Source organism: Urocampus carinirostris, chromosome 2 (assembly GCF_059441175.1).
Source record: "Urocampus carinirostris isolate Australia breed hairy pipefish chromosome 2, RoL_Ucar_1.0, whole genome shotgun sequence".
NCBI lineage: Eukaryota > Metazoa > Chordata > Actinopteri > Syngnathiformes > Syngnathidae > Urocampus > Urocampus carinirostris.
Window position 1 is genome coordinate 37,812,980 of NC_142350.1, and position 18,390 is coordinate 37,831,369.

Here is an 18,390-nt window from a genome sequence, read left to right on the forward strand (position 1 = left end):
ACTGTATATTTAAGGTGATAGCGAAGTCATCTCCAGACATCTTGTCCACATTAACTGCTCACAGCAGCTAAATAACCTCCCAAAGCACTCTAGTTCAATTATCCAGTTCGCCAGCATGAAACAAAAGAGTGTGCCCGTGGATATTTACGGTTTTGACTTTTGAATGTTGCGCTGGTTTGGCCGCGTCTTTAATAGCCTGTAGGTATCTTGGAAAATAATTACCGTTACAAGTCCTCTGTTGCTTTTTTTTCCTTCACATTAACCTTGCCTTTTCTAAATACATTTATTAGTTTCCCTTTTTTTTGCCATGTTGCTACTTGGAACTAACCACATGTCTTAACTTTAAACCTACCACCAAACTAAATAAAGTAGCTTTGTTTTTCGTATTGTTTTGTTGTCTTTAAGTACGATGTAGAATCAAAATCCAGGAGGACAACCACCTTTGCCTTTAGTATGTTCTTTAAAGGCGGGCGATACAGGGATCCAAGTAAATACACGGTAGTATCCAGATACCGATCCGATACTGATACGTTTCGCTTGTAAATGTCACAATCATTGAATAATTGAACCCTCCCCCTTGAGTTATATCTAAATATTTATTTTTGATAAATAGATCACAATTTTTTTTACTAAATAACCAGAATTTAAACTTGAACAGTATTAAAATTAATAAAATATTTCTATTACAACTGTTCCAAAAACAGCCAAGAAAGTTAAATGAAAAAGCAATGTAACGGAAATGCGAATGTAACAAAGTCAACATGACCACTATACCTTCCATTGCACAGTATTTTGAAAACAGTCAGAAAGTGCAAATAGTGTATAAGATACTATCTGAAAACTTAAATGAAAATAAAATACTTCTTCTACAAAAACCGTTACAGAGCAAAAATCAAGAGAGTCAAACCCAAAAATTGGCAACGTAACGAACAAGCCCTTTTTGCTCGGTTGCCATAGTAAAAATTGTTTTATAGGTTCAGGAACAGTATCATGTTTTTGTTGCAGCTCGTTGCTCTCTATCAACTTTTTTCATGTGTTTTTGTAAATTTACCACACGAATGACACATGGCATTGTCCTTTTCTGTTGTTGAAATAGAAAAAGTCCACATTGCTCTGCCCTTCCCATTTGTCTCCGATATATTTAGGTTTTGATAAGGGTGTGGATTGATTCGGCCCTATCTTTTGCCTTGCAGGCAAGATGCAGCAGCCGGACAGGTAGGGAGAGGTACTAAAATTGTGCCTGGGTGCTGGGTGAGAGAAGCTATGAGGATATTGGTGGACGATCCTAAGACAATAGTATAGATTTAATTCAAGTACTTGTCTAATATCAATAAACTACATTTGGATCGTTCAGCCACCCTTCATGCGTATTATAGATTGGTGATTTATAGTGTTGGATAAGTGAGAATGCCTTATGCACAGGGCAGTGCTCACCTCATACCTGTTGAAGTGCGATATTTTTTACTTTGTTAAGTTCAATGCTTGAATTGAAGCGTTACATAGGCGGCCATTTTCTTAGGACCAGGCTTTACCCATGAATAGTTGTTCTTTACCTTACCATTTGTACCCATGCAATGACTTATCTATTGTTTACAAACATGAACCTGATCTTTCCATTGCTCAGGACTCTGTTTACAATCAATCAATGGTCTCCTGTATCCAACGCTGAGCCACAATTTTTTGTGAGATCTACCCAAAAATTGTGGCGCTATTTTTACGCGGCATCAAAAATAAAATAAAAATATTAGGATATAACTTTGTAAGGAAATACACTTTGGGCAACCATTTCCAATCGTTTTGGGGGAGTAGGAACTGAGTCAGGGGTGCTCAAAATAAGGATGGTATTTACTTACAAATAGAGGTACAAAGTAACAAACAAACAACGGATCACAAAACAAATAAAATATCTAAACCTGACAATATCCAAACCTATAACAAAGACCGAAACCCGAAAATTGAAATGCAAGGAACAAAGTGAAAAGGAAGAGGTCACAAAACTTTTAACAAACTGTCAAAACAAGAAGCCAGGAACAAAATAAAAACCTGGCGTGGCAATCTAAATGAAAATGACCCAACCCTGTGTGCTGTCCAAGACGTCGTTACCAAGGGTTAGGATAATTAGAGACTGGTGTGTGTTGATTGGACACACCTGTGCCCAGTTCTTGAACTTGTGAGAACAGGAGAGGACATCTGATTATAAATTCCAACCGGTTCTAAAATACCTCCCCTGAGCCCCTTTTTTTTAATTAAATCTCCTAGCTTACAAAAGCAGATTTGCTAAAGTGTGTGGAAAACAAAGAGCAGTAACATGATTGGCCCAAAGTGAAAAGAATGTAAACAGTGCCTAATAGTCCAAACCACGAACAGTGAGGCGTAATAGCCAACATAACGAACTGGCATCTTATGCAATCTCCTTTTGCAGGTTTTCAGTATTAAAAGCAATAATTTAGAAAAGACATAGTATCACTTACTTTTCTTTTTTTTATATATATAGTTAGTCGTCTTGTGGCTGGAACAAGACTGCCGATACCAGTACACCGAAGACCTTCTCCAACATGTCCGCTATGGCCTGATGGATGTCTCAACCCTGCACCAACTAAGCTGCAGCCACCCCTTGGTGCAGTCCAGTTCCACCATCGCTGCCCTGCTCGACGAAGCCCTGGACTATCATCATAGCACTTTCGCGCAGCCCCTTCACCAGTCAGCTCGCACCAGGCCTCGGTTCAGGTCGCTCACCCTCTACATAGCCGGCGGACGGAAACGTGAAGTGTGCCGAGTCCGGGAGCTGCGATTCTTCAACCCGGTTGCACAGGAGCACGTTTGTCTGGCTGGGGGGTCTAATTGGAGCGAGTTGGCTCCCATGCCCGGTGGGCGTAGCCACCACTGTGTTGCAGTCATGGGGAACTTTCTTTATGTGGTAGGAGGCGAGATGGAGCACACCAACGGAAGGACGTGTGCAGTCAGGACTGCTTGTCGATATGACCCGAGGGGAAACCTCTGGACTGAGATAGCCTCAATGAAAGCCTGCAGGGAACATTTTGTACTGGGAGCTCTGGGTCAGTACCTCTATGCAGTGGGCGGCAGAAACGAGCTGAGGCAGGTGCTCCCCTCTGTCGAGCGCTACTGCCCGAAGAAGAATAAGTGGACGTACGTGCAACCTTTTGACCGTTCACTGTCATGTCATGCGGGATGTGTGGCTGAGAACTTGCTCTGGGTCTCAGGTAAGCAGAATTATATGATACAACTGATAATAATGCTTTAAATTGATTTAATGCCCGACAAAAGTATTTGCCCCCCGATAACTGTCATATTGCCACATTTCCGGCTTCAACTTAAAGCGAACGAATCAACACATGTAAGACACAATCATAAAGTGGAACCAAATAATTGTAACAATGTATAATTTATTTACAACAACAAAAAAAAACTTCAAAGAAAGTGTTGCACAAATACTGCCGTGGTGTTCTCTCAGTTCAGCCAACAGACTCCAGAAGTTACCTGATGACTTCTGAACGATCCTATGTTGACCTAAATGACTAAAAATGACAGAGTGCACCTGTGTGTTATTAAGTCATAGTTGAAATGAACCTCCTCTGAGGCTCAGAGGTTTGTGAAACGAGACACTATAAAATAGACAGCATTGTGAGGACCAAACAAACACCAGGCAGGTCCCGGATAAAGTTGTGGAATAGTTTAAAAAAGGGAAGGGATACAAGAATATTTGGCAACATTTATACACCTCACAGAGAATGAGTAAGAATACAGTACCGTAAAAGGCCCCTTTGGTGTTTGCAAGAAGCCACATGGGAGACACAAAAGACATGTGGAACAAAATTGAAGTTTTTGGGCTGAAAGCAAAGCATTACGTTTGGCGTAAGACTAACACTGCACATCACTGAAAACGCCATCCCCTGCTGTCAAACATGGTGGTGGCATCATCATGCTCTGTGGTTCTCCAGCAAGGACCGGTAAGACTGTTCAAGTTGATAGGAAGATGGATGGAACCAGGTACAGGGCAATTCTGGAAAAAAATCTGGAGTCTGCAAGATACCTGAGAACAGGTTTACCATGAAACTGAACATCAACCCTAAACATAAAGCAAAATCTATATTGTTTAAAACAAACATTTCTGTTTCAAGATGCGCAAAACATATATTGAGACATAGCCAAAAGACAAGGCTGTGATCGCAGCAAAAGGTGGTTATACAAAGTATTAACTCCAAAAACGCCTGTTTTTAAATTTTTTTGTTAATACAATATTACATGTTGAAAAAAATTAGGTTTTGCTTCGGGATTGTGTCTCACATGTTGATTCTTGGAAAAGATTGATTTTTTTTATCTAGAAGTTTGAAGCCTGAAATATAGCAATATCTTAAAATGATCTTGGTAACTATTGTAACACGGGGCAATCAACAACATCAAGGAGAAACTCCCTACTCATGATTGCTGGCATGGATAAAACTATGCTGTAACTGAATATACCACACCAATAAATAAGTCATGCCAGTAAATCTTTATGCTAGTGAATATCACTCAGTAAAATACATGGCTTTTCATCTATTTCAGCTGAACAGATTTTGAGAGATCATGATACTTTACACCAATGAGCCCAAAATTTACACTTTTTATATGTCCCAACAATTAATTCCTATGTAGAAATGAACAATACTGTGTAATGAAAAGGGGTAATGATGTATTTTTTTATACAATCATTTGCATTTTTCACTTTTTTACAATGTCAGGATAATCATTGGATTGTGAGGTTTGTATTATAATTGCATTGGATATATTATCATTTTTAGTTTACCTGTCGCTTACCTCAATAAAAAACACAGTACGGCTCAGTATTTATTTTTCTGTTTTCTAAAGGTGGCGTGACAAACACAGCTCAGTACCAGAATCGCCTAATGGTATACGAACCAGAACAGGTAACTATTTGCACTGTCCTTATTTAGAAAATGTCCCTTTTTCTTGGACTATGAGTCACATTTATTCTGTTGGGTCTCTCTGAGATGTACACTCTGGAGAAAACTATATTTGAAAATATAATTTTACAGAAACATGTTTGCATGTGTCGTGATACATTGTGTTTTATGGGTGCCAAAAACTGGTTGCCTTTTTTACTTGTGTCTTCTTCTTTAACAAAAACTAGCATAGTTTTTGAGCCATTTTGTAGTCTTAAAAAGTAGCAGTCTTTTCTACTGCCATCAGTGTGGATGAGCTTCCCTCAGGTCCCTTTCCATACACGATTAGTCTGTGCCCTGCCACAATCATTTTATTTTCTTTAACAATTGTGTGTGTGTCTGTGGATTTCGCACTCTAAGTTGTTGGTTTGGGAGGAAGGTGAAGATTTATTCTTACTGTTCGTTGAATGTTTTTATACAGAGCTTTGAGTTTAAGCTTTTAAAACAGACAAAATGGGGAAAATATTTATTATATAATATATAATATTATTTGAACTAGCCCATTTATGTTAATAATACCTCAATTATTCTTTTTTTATCATTATTTTCATTCTTAAAAAGTACTGCCATTGCATCTGATCTCTACCCCCAGTCGAGTCAAATATGTTTTTCTATGTACAATAGTCAAACGCAGCGCAAGGTATTGAGCTCCGATGTATGCTTGCATATGCATATGAGCCAGCTGCTAACACGGACGTACACATCTTTTGGAGGCTGCACGTCATGTGGAGGTATGCGGCATGTTTACATGCGCGGCAAATATCCATATGGGTTTGTGTTTGCTGGCATCGGCCTGAAAGCAGGCGAGAGAGGGCGAGAGAGAGAGAAAAAGAGAGAGCAGCACTGGAGAGCTTCATTTGTATTCACCAGCAATCTCCATTCACCTGCCAGAGTAACAGCAACACATCCCCTCCTGCGCCCACTGTACCCTCAACAGATGGTCACCCGTCAACACACAAACACACACAAGCATACACTCATTTTCCTTGCCTCAATCAAGCTCTCTCTCTTTCTCACTCGCGAACACCAAATCAGCTTCAATACACTTAGTTAAAGCATTGAAAAGGGACCGACTAGTATACTGACACGTTCTTTGTCTGCTATGTGGACCATATATCAAATACTCAAGGTTTAACTCATTTTATCACGTATCTTTTCAGAATCATTGTCCCTGAGTGCGTAAGAACATTTTTTTTGTCTTACCGTATTCTCACGACTATAGGGAGTCGTATTTTTTGGCACAACACCGCCTTACAACGACAAGCAGACGAGTGTGCTTATTTGAAAATAAATTGGTAGCAAAACTGAGTTTGGTTGTGGTTCATTTAAGTATTGATTACAAAGTAAAACACGTGGGTATAAACTTGTCTACGTTTTTCGGGTCCCTCCACTTGCGAACCTTCGATTTATTAATCTTCAATTCTCTCGCAGCTGCTCTGTCTCATGTTCTTCCACGGAGCGTAATAATCAACACATCATGGCGGACCAAAACACGGAACGCATTCAATGGAAGGAAAATTAGGTTTTGGATTTGTATAATATTTGGGGGGACAACTCTGTTCAGCCTCCGGTAGCTCAATAACTTTGCTAGTCACGCTGCGGCGTTAGCATCCATGAGTAGTTCTGCAAACAATGCATCGCGTGTGAGATGTTTAAGTCACAGGGGATCGTATACAAGCTGCATTTAGTTGGAAATGTGAACAATCTCACAAAAACATCAGATTTCACAAAAAAAATCAAAATCGAGCATTTAACTTTGCAGTGTGAAAGGCAGCCTCATCGTGTCCTCAGCTTTGCCCACTGCTTTACATCACACAAGGAGCGCTGCGCGACAGGGCAGGCTGCAAAATTTAAAGAAAATCTAAGACTTATGTGCGCCTCATGGTTGTGAAAGAGAGAACAGAGACGAACAGGAGTTTTGACTAGTCGCCTGGACAAAGCATCAATCCAGTATACTGTATGATGGAAATCAACACAGAAAAAAACAAAAGGAATAACCAACATTCACAAAGGTAACACAACAAGCATCCCCATAAACCACAAAGAGCTAGAACATGTCACCAAATTTAAATATCTTGGAGCTGTCATATTAGAAGAGGGGTCAGAACCCGAAATCATGGCCAGGATAGCTCAAACCACAGCTGCACTGCTCTGGAGCGACAGGAACATAGCAGTGAAATCAAAGATCAGATTCATGCAAGTGCTGCTTTCTTCCATCTTCCTCTACGCTTGCAAGACATGGACTCTCACAGGAAAAACAGGAAAAGTAAATCCAGGCCATGGAGATGTGATGGTAACAGAAACTTCTTGGCATCAGCTACTTAGCATATGTGACAAACAAAACGGTGCGCAACATCATCAGAGGGCACATTGGACCCCACGAAGAACTGTCAACTGTGCGCAGATAGAAACTTCAGTGGTATGGTCATGTCACAATATTATCAGGACTGACCAGGATAAATCTCCAAGGTCAGACTCCAAAGGAGGACTGGGCCATGACTAAATGAACTGGTGCCAGCTTTGCCATGACCGTAAAACAGGCCAGGAACCGTCAATAGTAGAGAAAGCTGTCCAGAGTTTCGTCCTCATTGGTTCCCCGACAACTTATGCAGTTAAGGGATCTGTAAACCGTGATGGTCGTGAAAATACAATATTATAAGAACTATTATAAAGGGTTTGATTAAGTCCCTTCATCATCATTGGGAAAGAGAGGGACAACGTTACGTGCATGTTTACAGGAACGTGATCGCCACGATGACCAAAATAGTGGGATCACATCAACCAAAACATTGGTCGCTGAAAAGTTCTTGCAAAGTTCATTCATCGTTCATGCATAAGTGCAGTGTTCTTGCAATAAAATGTTTTTTTTAGTTCATGGAAAGCAATGTTGCGACATTGGAGGTAACAACAGTGTAAAAAAGGACCGAAATGAAACTTCTGTTTGAAATACATCCCTTTCCAGAAAGCCTTTCTTCTCAGAAGTTTTGTTCCAAATGAGTATTTTCAAGAAACTTGGCAATGTTCAAAAGTTGACTAGACAATGGTTAAAGCCAGGAACATTTCCTTTTTTTAATAAAAGAGTGAGCCAATGAGAGTTGAAGCTTTCTTCAATATGGTCTATGCATACATAACCACAGAACTAAATTTTATGTAGGCCTTCAAAAATTTAGTCAAAATGGCAAAATATTGGCTGGCAACCAAAACGGCTGACATTGAATGAATTAATACTGAAATCCTATTCATTTACCTTCCTCTCCTGGCCTCCTGTTAACGCCCCCTAACTCTCTTTATGTCGTCTTCGTTCTCTAGGACCAGTGGTTAGCGCGTAATCCGATGCTGCAGAGGCGTGTCTACCATGTGATGGCGGCGGTCGGGAGGATGCTTTACGTGCTGGGGGGAAACGACCTGGACTACAATAATGACAGAGTTCTGGTGCGTCACATAGACTCGTACAACCTGGACATGGACCAGTGGACGCGCTGCTCCTTTAGTCTTCTCGCAGGTGAGAAAGCCGGAGAAAACGCATAAATCTCAATGAAAAACATCAGACACAAAGCATGGCATTGGTATACAGACGCTGCCCTACTTATGAATAAGATCAAGTTCCAGACAATCGTTCGTAAGTTGATTTTGTTCGTAAGTTGTTTCAGTGCTATATTTTGTATGGAATGTATGTTCAAGGCTTGTATAAGTAACCTGTATTGTTTTGCACTAAAAAAATAAACATTTCATAAAACGGTATGCTCTATGAGGATAAATAAAGTGTAACTTCATTTTGGAAGATGCGCTTCAGGAGTTAAGTGAATTTCTCCTCTGTGGTAAAAGTGGCCGAAAAAAAGCGTTCCGACTATTTTCTCAACTACATGTTAACTTTTCTTATTCCACTTTCATTTCCGATGAAATGGCTCGCCTCTTCTTTACACTTTACACCAACCATATTGGATGGATGCACGAGATATTAAACGATAAAAATGTTCCCGCGACGGGTCAGATCTGGCCTAAAAATATCCAGCCATACCCGACCTGGCCCGTGGGTATATAAGCCAGAACCCGACCGAACTCGATTGATCAACTTGATTCGAGGGGCCAAGCCCGAAGTAGAACTGAAGCTGTACTTGGGCCCCAAAGTAAACCCGAAACTTTACTTGGGCTCTGTTTTGGTTGAAGTCGGCAGTGCCGGTGTTTACTTCGGGCCGAGTTCCTCAAACCCAGTGTGCACTACAAATGCGCATTTCAGTGAAGCAAAATGAAACTGAACGAAATGGCACCAAAAAGAAAAGCACATTCTGCACATTACAAGATGCAAATAGAGACATATTTGACCGAAAAGGAGGAAGAGAGTTTTAAAGCCTGTAAACTATTGGTGAGAAGCAGTAATGACATCTGACGTAAGGGACGTAGAGGTGGAAAAAGGAAGCGGCGCATCTTCTACTGTGACACCAAGGATGAAAATTTCTTAGACTAATTTTTTTGATAAGTATGTTCTTTATGATACAGTTATCTGAGTAATATAACTTTGGCGCCGAACTTCAGCGCTGAAGTTACTCAAGTAAAAGTATTGTTACATCAGAACAATGATACTCGAGTAGAAGTAAAGAAGCAGTTGTCTATAAAATTATTTGACTAAATGTACTGTGAGTCCATGCTGTGCAGATCCTCCAACAAGAAAAACTAGAAATAAACTGGGAGAGAAGCCGGCCATGATTGACATTTTAAGAGTTCGTGCTGGCTTCAGGCCAAGGCCTAAGATCTTACCTCTAGTCCCCACCAATATTATTTGATCACCAAAAAACAATGTTCAATGTCTTGTTCACCTCCCAGCGGAGAAATGCTTGAATCACCATCTCTGCTGCGATTGGCTGTGCCTCTCCCCATTTCACATGAAACTTGGGTATAGTTGCTAGGAGAACCAAAAAGTGGAAGGTATAATCATTTACTACCATGTAAGACTCAAAGTGGGTGACACCTGACTGTGCCAAAAGCGAGTAAAGATGGCGTCAAAAAAAAGGAGAGGAGCTTTAAGAAACTTTTTTCCACACTTTCGCCATCAAAATAGGTTTTAACATCAACTGTTAACATTATTATGTTAATGACAACCCTTTTAAACACAGCACGTTAGCATACTGTATATTACAAATACTGTGCATTTTAGTTTAGAATTTTTCCAGTGCAGTGCTCCTCTAGATGGTGCTCTTGGTTTGTACAAAGGCTAGTTCAATACATTTCCTGTGCATCTTTAGGTTAAATGTGCCAGAGGAATCAATATCAGAAGTGCATTTTAATCACAAAATCCGTTGAGTGTTACAAATATTAAAAACTTATATTTATACCAAATTTGCACAATAAAATTATTCACCGTGGCTACTTAGTTGTTGTCTAAGAAGCCCTTTGCACCTAAAATTGGGCTAAAAAAATGCCATGAGGATTTTTTTTCTAAATCTGAAAATACACTTCATTTTTTCCAAAATATTTCGCAGTAGTTTTTTCCCCTTTCTTTACTTGTGGCTGCATAAGTTAAAGTCTGGGCAGTTAAACGTTGTCCGGCCCGCCATGCTTATAAATGGCCAAGTTCTTACATAGGAGTTTAACCTGTCAGTGTCCCAAGCTCAGCTATTTAAATTCTTCTTCTCAGGTCAGAACGAGTCTGGGGTGGCGGTCCACGACAACAGGATCTATTTGGTAGGAGGTTACTCCATTTGGACCAATGAGCCTCTGGCGTGCATTCAGGTGAGGAAAATATTTTTCAGCCCCTTTATGCATTTATCAGGAATTCTATTTATAGCAAAATATATTTGTGAATTTGAAACCTTCCCACATCTTTGCACGTCCCATTTCAGGTGCTGGATCTGAGCCGAGAGGGAAAAGAGGAAGTTTTCTACGGGCCCAAATTGCCGTTTGCCTCCAATGGGATAGCGGCTTGTTTTCTTCCTGCCCCTTATTTTACATGCCCCCCCCTTCAGATACTCCAAGTACCCCATCACCGGATTGGTGCTGTTTAATAATAATTGCTGAACTCTATAATGTATTGCGATGCAATTTTGACTGTGGAAACGCCATACCTTTGACAGTATTTGCGAGTTTTTAAAAAAAATACACTTTGCTGCTCTCTTTTTCAATTCTATTTTGTGTTTAACTGCAATGCAAACCAGCCATCTTGATTGTAGTCTAACAGACTTTTCAAAGTCAGTACAGGCACTAAATACACACCGTGTAACATTAATATTTCAACCTATTTAATTGATTGCTGTGCGGTGAGGTTCGTGCCAGGTTTACAAATAACAGAATCTGTATTAAATTATCGTCAGAGCAAAAAAGCAATATATAAACTGTAGCATAAAAAAATGTTTTATTCTATTATTTAACATAGAAATTATATCCGCTGCTCCTTTTGAATAATAGCATTTATTGGTAGGTCATTATATACGTAATCTTGCGTAGTGAAAAAAAGTCCATTCAACGAGAAAACAAAAATATTAGATGGCTTGACTTGCTAATACTATCACAAATTATTTGGTTTGGGCTGAGGTGTGCGTCAAATCAGAATTCTGGTCTCACTATCGCCCTCTGCCATTAAGCAAGAGAATTGCGTGCCTCACTCTGCAGACACCTAACTGATCACATTGATAATTTTCAAAATATGAAGTGAAAATTCAAAATGTGAATTTAAATAACATTAACACAGAATACATATAACCTTTTATTATACTGTATTTTTAATTTGATATTTTCATGACCGAGTCACTGCTTTAATTGGTAACAACGTGAAGTAAACAAACCCTGGATTTTACAATCCTTGAACCCCTCAAGCGGCGTAAGCGTTGTCTCTGTAATTTCAAGTTCATATGTTCTTAAATAATATTTGCTCATCATTCCAAATATGTACATACACTATTTATCATGCTTTTTATTTTCAAGAACTGTCCTACACTTTCCTGTCCCTAGTCCCCTACAAAAAAAATCACTGCGGTGCTGTCATTCCCTTGTTGGTCTTTGTCCGAGTGAATGTTGTAGGGATTTTTTTTTTTTTTAATAAATGAATTTTTTCAAACCGTAATTGTAACTGATTTATGTATGATTGTCTGAGCTAAATCAAATTAGTCTCCTTGATTATTGGATAGTAATAGGTGATACATGACTGAATTGTGCAACTAGCATCAATATTGGAGAGAACGATTCCAGTAGAATCTCACTGGGTAAGAGTCTATGGAGTGAATAGTTTGAGATCATAATTTTTGTTTATGGACCAATCCGGATGATAAGTATGCATGACTAGTGACAAAAAATAACCTCATATACACGTGGTGTTTGGAACTAACCCGATTCTAAGTGAGAAGCATGTGCAAATACACAATTCTGCATTCAACCAGACATTGAATAAAAGATGCCATTATTTGTCACCACAATTAATGAAGTCCACCCGTTGGTTCCTCCCTGATGCATAAGTGTGTTCCATCGCTGCGCCTCTTGTGCAGCGTTTCAAATAGTACATTCACCAATTCATAAAAATGTGAAAGAGTAGAATGACTTGGCCAGCATGTGATAATGACTTGGTTGCCATATGCTGGACTGATGTCGCTCACCTATTTTCCAAACAATGCCCACAGACTTTCTGTGATTGTGGAAAATTAGAGCGAAAGTTGAACCCAATCCTCTTAGTTGATCATTAGCGGGCGCCATTTTTGGATTATTGCGAGTGTTTAGATAACCGTTTACAACCTGAATATCGCAAGTATCCAAAAATGTCTAAAGTAGAATATTTTATTAAGTATGTGTTAACAATATCCGACTGAGTTAAAAAAAATAGAGCGATTATGCTGAGGGACGATCTCCCCAAAAAAGGAATTTTGACCAAAGTAGTAGGACAACTCGTATGTATGAAAGACATATTTAATTGCAAATAATATGCTCAAACAGATTTGAGTCCAGGTTCTTATTTTAAAGGATAAAATGTACAGAATAATACAATTTTGTCAGCCTTGCTTCAGGTTGATTTAAAGTCTTCAGTCAGCTTCTAAACTTGCAATTTCCGCCTGCCCGCCCTCTCCGAGAAGACACAACACTTTTTTGTATGCACTTCTGTTAATTGAAAAATAAAAAAAAAGGTGTCAATTATAAAAAAGCGCTGACAATGCAGTTGTACTTTGTGGCTTGCTCACCTCAAGGTGGCGTTCTTGCCCAGTCCTCTCTTGTGTTCGTTGCTTCTCAGAGCAAGAGTCAAGGCAGGAACAAGGGCTTGAACAAGACCAGGATCCAAAACAGCAAGCAGCTCTAGGACATTGAACACCAGCCTGTCGTAGACGCCTTCGTTCTCTGCCACAAATGACCTTGGGAAACACAAATGAAAATGGGAATTTTTTTTTTGAAGAGGCTCCTAACTCCAAATTTAGAAGCATTACCTTAAGGACTGCAGCAGCTGCTCGCATGGTCTTTGTACCGACGTGGCGGCACTTCGCTCCAACACAAGTTGAATTGCATCAGTGCTCGTCTTCTTTACTACAAAACAACGGTTGGCTGAGCAATAATCAACAGATCTTGTCATGTTTGTTTTATTCTGTGTGCACAGCAGCAGACAGAAACCTTAGAAAGCCATCAACACAGCCCAGTAAATCATTGGCTGCTCTTTTCCCAGACCTGAGAAAATTAGCGGCATGCAATACCGCAGAAGAGCCAACAACATTATAAAGGATTCCTCTCAACTTGGCCAGCGCCTCTTTGACATGCTGCCCTCTGGTGGGTGCTACACATCCCTTAAAACAAGGACTAAAATACAGTTTTCTTTCCCAGGGCCATCGCCACCCTAAAAAAGCTCACAAGACTGAAAAATATATATCTTGCCTACATGTAAAAAATGGGAGATCTTTTTTAGGGACTTTTCTGGAATTTTTGTTGCTGCAAAATGATAGCAATATTTGTTGCACAATTGTACTGAAGCACAACTTTGGCCAGTCTCCAAGCACTACCTTGTAAATACTATGCCAATTAATTCTGACAACCTTTTCTCAAATTTTTCCTCTTTTAAGTCTCAATTACTTGTTTATCCTGGAATGCCATGTCTAATCTCATTGTAAACAATACTCCTTGGATTGTTATCAATCAAAATAAAGACAACTCTAAATTGATGTATGCCAGCAAAGTTTCTAGACATTTACTATACTGTGTGTACTTTTTTGGATGCCGATTACAATTTATGTAGCATACTAACATTATCTTAACGAATCACTTTTCATTTTTTGTTTCGAATGCTGTCAAAAATGATAACATATTTTACTAAAAAGTCTGTTGAATTCATAAGTCGTTTAAATTTGCATATTATTTTCCCTTCAGAAATAATATACATTGGTCAGCCCAGCGTTTTTCAACCACTGTGCCATGAGACCCGGTCTAGGGGCCACAGGAAATTGCCCAATTTTATATTTTCTTCCAGTGGTCAGCCAAGATACTGTAAAATTTATCCATATCAATAGATGGCAGCAGATTACTGAGCTTTAATGATTTATATGTTATATTTGCCCACAACGGAGTACAGGGAAATATGTTTAATAACTTATTAAAATAAATTTAATTACATTTTGCACACAGTTTTGCTGATTTTAATTAGTTTAATACTGTACAGACGCTCCACTACTTACAACCATTTGACTGACGTAAAACGGTAAAGACGATCATTTTTTTCAGGATGTTGAAAAATATCCGGATCTTGCTGTACGTTGGATTTTGTATTGTGTGCACCTTTTTCCGGGTAGAGGACAGTACTGTAGTGTTTTTTTTCGCCGCGTGGCACTGTGATCAGTCATCCAGCTTCCACCCCAAAGACTTCCTGGTTCGTGTGTAATCATGAAAGCGTGTACTGTATTGCTATCGCGCTAAGAACTTTGACGTTTTCATTGTTTAATATTTCGTGCATCCATTCAATACGGTTGGTGTAAAGTGTAAAGAAGAGACGAGCCATTTCTTTTGAAAGGAAAGTGGAATAAGAAAGCTTGATGCGGTTGAGAAAATGGTCAACGCTTTTTTTCTGCAACTTTTTATTATGGAGTAGGACCTCTTGAAGCGCATCTTCTAAAAGTAAGTTAAACCTCACTTTATTTATCTTTATAGAGCATATTATTTTATGAAATGTTTATTTTTAGGACAAAACAATACAGGTTACTTATACAAGCCTTAATCATACCTATATAAACCTTAAACAACCAAAATATAGAACTGAAACAACTTACGAACAAATTCAACTTACTAACGATCATCAGGAACCTAACTCGTTCGTAGGTTGGGCAGAGTCTGTACTATAAAAGAATAAAAACCCTGAAAAAAGTTAACAATTTTGATGTTTTTCCTTGTTTGACTGACAGCTGATTTTTGCTAATTCAAAGTATTATTTTTGTTATGTTTGTAAAAAATAGGAAAGACTAACTAAAGGTAAAACTGGTTAGAATAATAGTAAAATCCAAAATATAATATTGACTAAACCAAAAGTGACCCCACATAATAAGAAAACCCTTATACTATCAATTTGGGCAACAGTTAAAACATTTTTTAAAAAGCACTGGATATTAAATTGAATATTTTCAGCAGTAGGTGTGCCTCAATATTTTTTTAATTGAAAAGTGTTGCTTTTTAAAAGCTGAAAAACACAATTTTATTTTTACTTTAAATAATTTTGCAGTATATTTGTCAGAATACAGTACTTAAGGGCCTGCCTTTTTTCAGAAGTATCCATTGTCATAAATATTTGATTCGATGAGATTGTAAATTAGGTTTCTAAAAAGAGCTTGAATGAGGTGTGTATGAAAAAGAAAACCTCAAAAACATGCAGTAGGAAAAAGTTGTTTTTCCTAATTAAGTTTTAGTGATACTTCACAGGTTTAAGTAAGGCAATCATACCAAAGCAACTCTGCTCACCTTGAGGCTCGTTGACCAGCATCAAGCAGCGCAGCAGACAAGGGAGCGACAGGGCGAGGAGCTCGGGGTCCGAGTCGTTGCTGCGCCGTAGAAATTCCCACAGGAACAAAAGCACTGATGTCAAACGTGGGGGAGGAGAATGACCTTTGAACTGAAGGAAGTTCTCACTAATAGAGAAAAAAAAATCATTTTCAACAGAATTGAGAGTTTATATGACAACTTTTTACCATTCTCATCATTTGTTTTAAGCGTTATTATACAACAGCTGTAAAAATACATACATTTCAGGGATAAGTTCTGGTACGTCGAAATCCTTAATTCAGGCATGAAAATAGGTCAAGGCTTAGGGAGATGAGAAGGGTGCGGAGGAAATACCGTATTTACTTTTTCCTCAATGTGCTTTTTTGCATTTATCTTTCAGGACGACTTTCTGTTTTCTCTATTCCCTCACATTTGTCTCTGGTGCCGTGATCATAAGATAAAATCGAGAGTGCGGTACACAAGAATAAGTACAGTACTCCTACTCGCATGAAAACACTGGTTTTAATTTAAATTAATCACCTCAAACACCCGATTGACTATGGGAAATGTCACAATCCCCACCTCAAAACATTTTTCCACAGATCTATACAATTCACAATGGTCACTTTTTAGACTTAAAAATCGTGAATTTCCTCTAAAGACGAGGGATTTTAATGCCTGTTAAAAAACGTGTTCTGTGGACTTAAAGGCGCACTAGGGGTAAGAGCGCAGGCCTGAACCGGAATTTCAGGCCTCATAGGGCCTCAAATGTCAATCATTGTGTTCAGGTTTGGTCGAGCCGGGCTTCTTTCTCACAGATTTTTTTTTTTTTTCAATCACCCACCCATCCTTGTTTTGTTCCTTTTACTTTACACAGCGCAGCATGCATGCTCGTTCGTGTATGTGCTTATCAGCTGTATGCAGCAATGTCAGACACAGAGAAGCAGGTGAGCACTGGAGTTGGCCAAAATCATCCTCCTTCTTTCCAAGTTCTCAATTTAATATAAAAATTACAGTTTAGTCCATGCTCAGTCCTTCAAATCAAGTTAATTGGTCAGGCTCAGGCAGGTCAGGGATTTTATACCTGCAGGCTGGGTCGGGCTGTATATTTTGTGCCTGATCTTACCTCTAAGGCTCACCCAAAAACCCAAAATTGGCCATAATTTTAAACGTGCACTTTAAACAACCATATTTGTGCAATTATTGATCAGCCAATAGTGTCAATGGGATCAAACCGGGTAGCAATGGCTACCTGCACCAGGCTGCTAGGGAGTGGTTGCTCACTAATGCATAATGTTGACCACAATGGGAATTGAACCAGGATCACGGTGGGGAGATCATGAGATCCTATCCACTAAACCACTGAGGATAGAAACTACACACTTTTTGAAGGAAAACGGCAAGGCGCTAATGGCGTTGAGTCTTCAACATGTTAGATAATTGTCCTCGAAGGTGCGCAACACCAAGTAAAAAGGCAGGAAGAAATGAGTTCATGTAATACATATATCAGGAAAAAAACGCGAGGTTTGAGACTACTTTATTACATATTTACAACATACTCACGGTATATGAACTTCTTCAACTACAAATTAAGTCCTCCATTTATATAGCAAAAATACTATACTTCTCTTTTTAAATTATCGGCGTCATTGTTGGGACTAACGCGTTACACAGGGACACGATTACTTTCTCGGTAACAGGTGCTGTAACATGTTATTGTTAAAGTTTTGTAGTTCAATTTTAGTTACAACAGAGCGTGTTACTCCACTACTTTTTAAAAGCAGAACATGAATTATAATGCATTATGTTCATTGATGGTTCCTCCTCCTCTAATGAAGTAATACACGACCCTCACTCCGCCAGTATGACAGCGCTTTACACATCATCAGAGTACACTAATGTGCAATATCTCCCTTTAGATACTCTTAAAATTTGCTCCACCCTATATACTCGCATCCAAGCCAGTTTTACAACTATAAAATAAAATACTGAAATCAAGAAGTTAGTTTTTATGTTCATGTATGTTTATCACAAGTACCGAATGGTAGGTAGTGCGCCATGAGAACGTGAACACATAATTTATTGTAAAAGGATGCTTAATTTTGGCCTTTTCATCTGAAATTATTTTTGCGATCCACCGGGAAAAAAAACAACTTTCTGTACATTACCCAAAAACAAAAAAGGGAAATATTAGAGTGGTTTGAAGATAAAATAGATATTGAGTGTCTTAATTGTTAGTTTGCAAGCTCTGAACATTGCACAAGCCAAGTAATATTAAGAGTCCATCGCTTACAAAGGTTGGTGTACAACATTGTCTTTTATTTCTTTTATTATGTGGCTATTCTTAAGCACTGTTAGGGCGTTTGCTTCAATGTGAGTACATACAGTAATTCGTAACTAGGTAGTTACTTTCAGAGTAATGCATTACTTTTGGGAGTCGGTTATTTGGGGAGGTAACTCAATCCAAAGAGGTAACGCAATTGCTTTTTACATAAGGTCACTCTGA

The 18,390-nt window shown here is 38.8% G+C and overlaps 2 protein-coding genes across 5 annotated transcripts in view; one reads left to right on the forward strand and one right to left on the reverse strand.

Annotated features, from left to right (window-relative positions):
* Positions 1-12,018, forward strand: part of klhl32 (kelch-like family member 32) — a 64,170-nt gene extending 52,152 nt beyond the window's left edge. For all 4 annotated transcript variants that reach the window (XM_088326437.1, XM_088326439.1, XM_088326436.1 and 1 more), the window contains 5 exons: positions 2,495-3,221; positions 4,870-4,928; positions 8,274-8,466; positions 10,597-10,691; positions 10,802-12,018. In XM_088326437.1, coding sequence (XP_088182563.1) covers positions 2,495-3,221; positions 4,870-4,928; positions 8,274-8,466; positions 10,597-10,691; positions 10,802-10,963 — 1,236 coding nt within the window. In that variant the 3' untranslated portion in view covers positions 10,964-12,018. The remainder of the gene's footprint in view (positions 1-2,494; positions 3,222-4,869; positions 4,929-8,273; positions 8,467-10,596; positions 10,692-10,801) is intronic.
* An 815-nt stretch (positions 12,019-12,833) lies between these two features.
* mms22l (MMS22-like, DNA repair protein) overlaps positions 12,834-18,390 on the reverse strand; it is a 37,512-nt gene continuing 31,955 nt past the window's right edge. Inside the window, exons 23-26 of the mRNA XM_088326440.1 lie at positions 15,864-16,030; positions 13,361-13,457; positions 13,121-13,288; positions 12,834-13,040 (exon numbers count right to left, since the gene is read on the reverse strand). Coding sequence (XP_088182566.1) covers positions 12,965-13,040; positions 13,121-13,288; positions 13,361-13,457; positions 15,864-16,030 — 508 coding nt within the window. The 3' untranslated portion in view covers positions 12,834-12,964. The remainder of the gene's footprint in view (positions 13,041-13,120; positions 13,289-13,360; positions 13,458-15,863; positions 16,031-18,390) is intronic.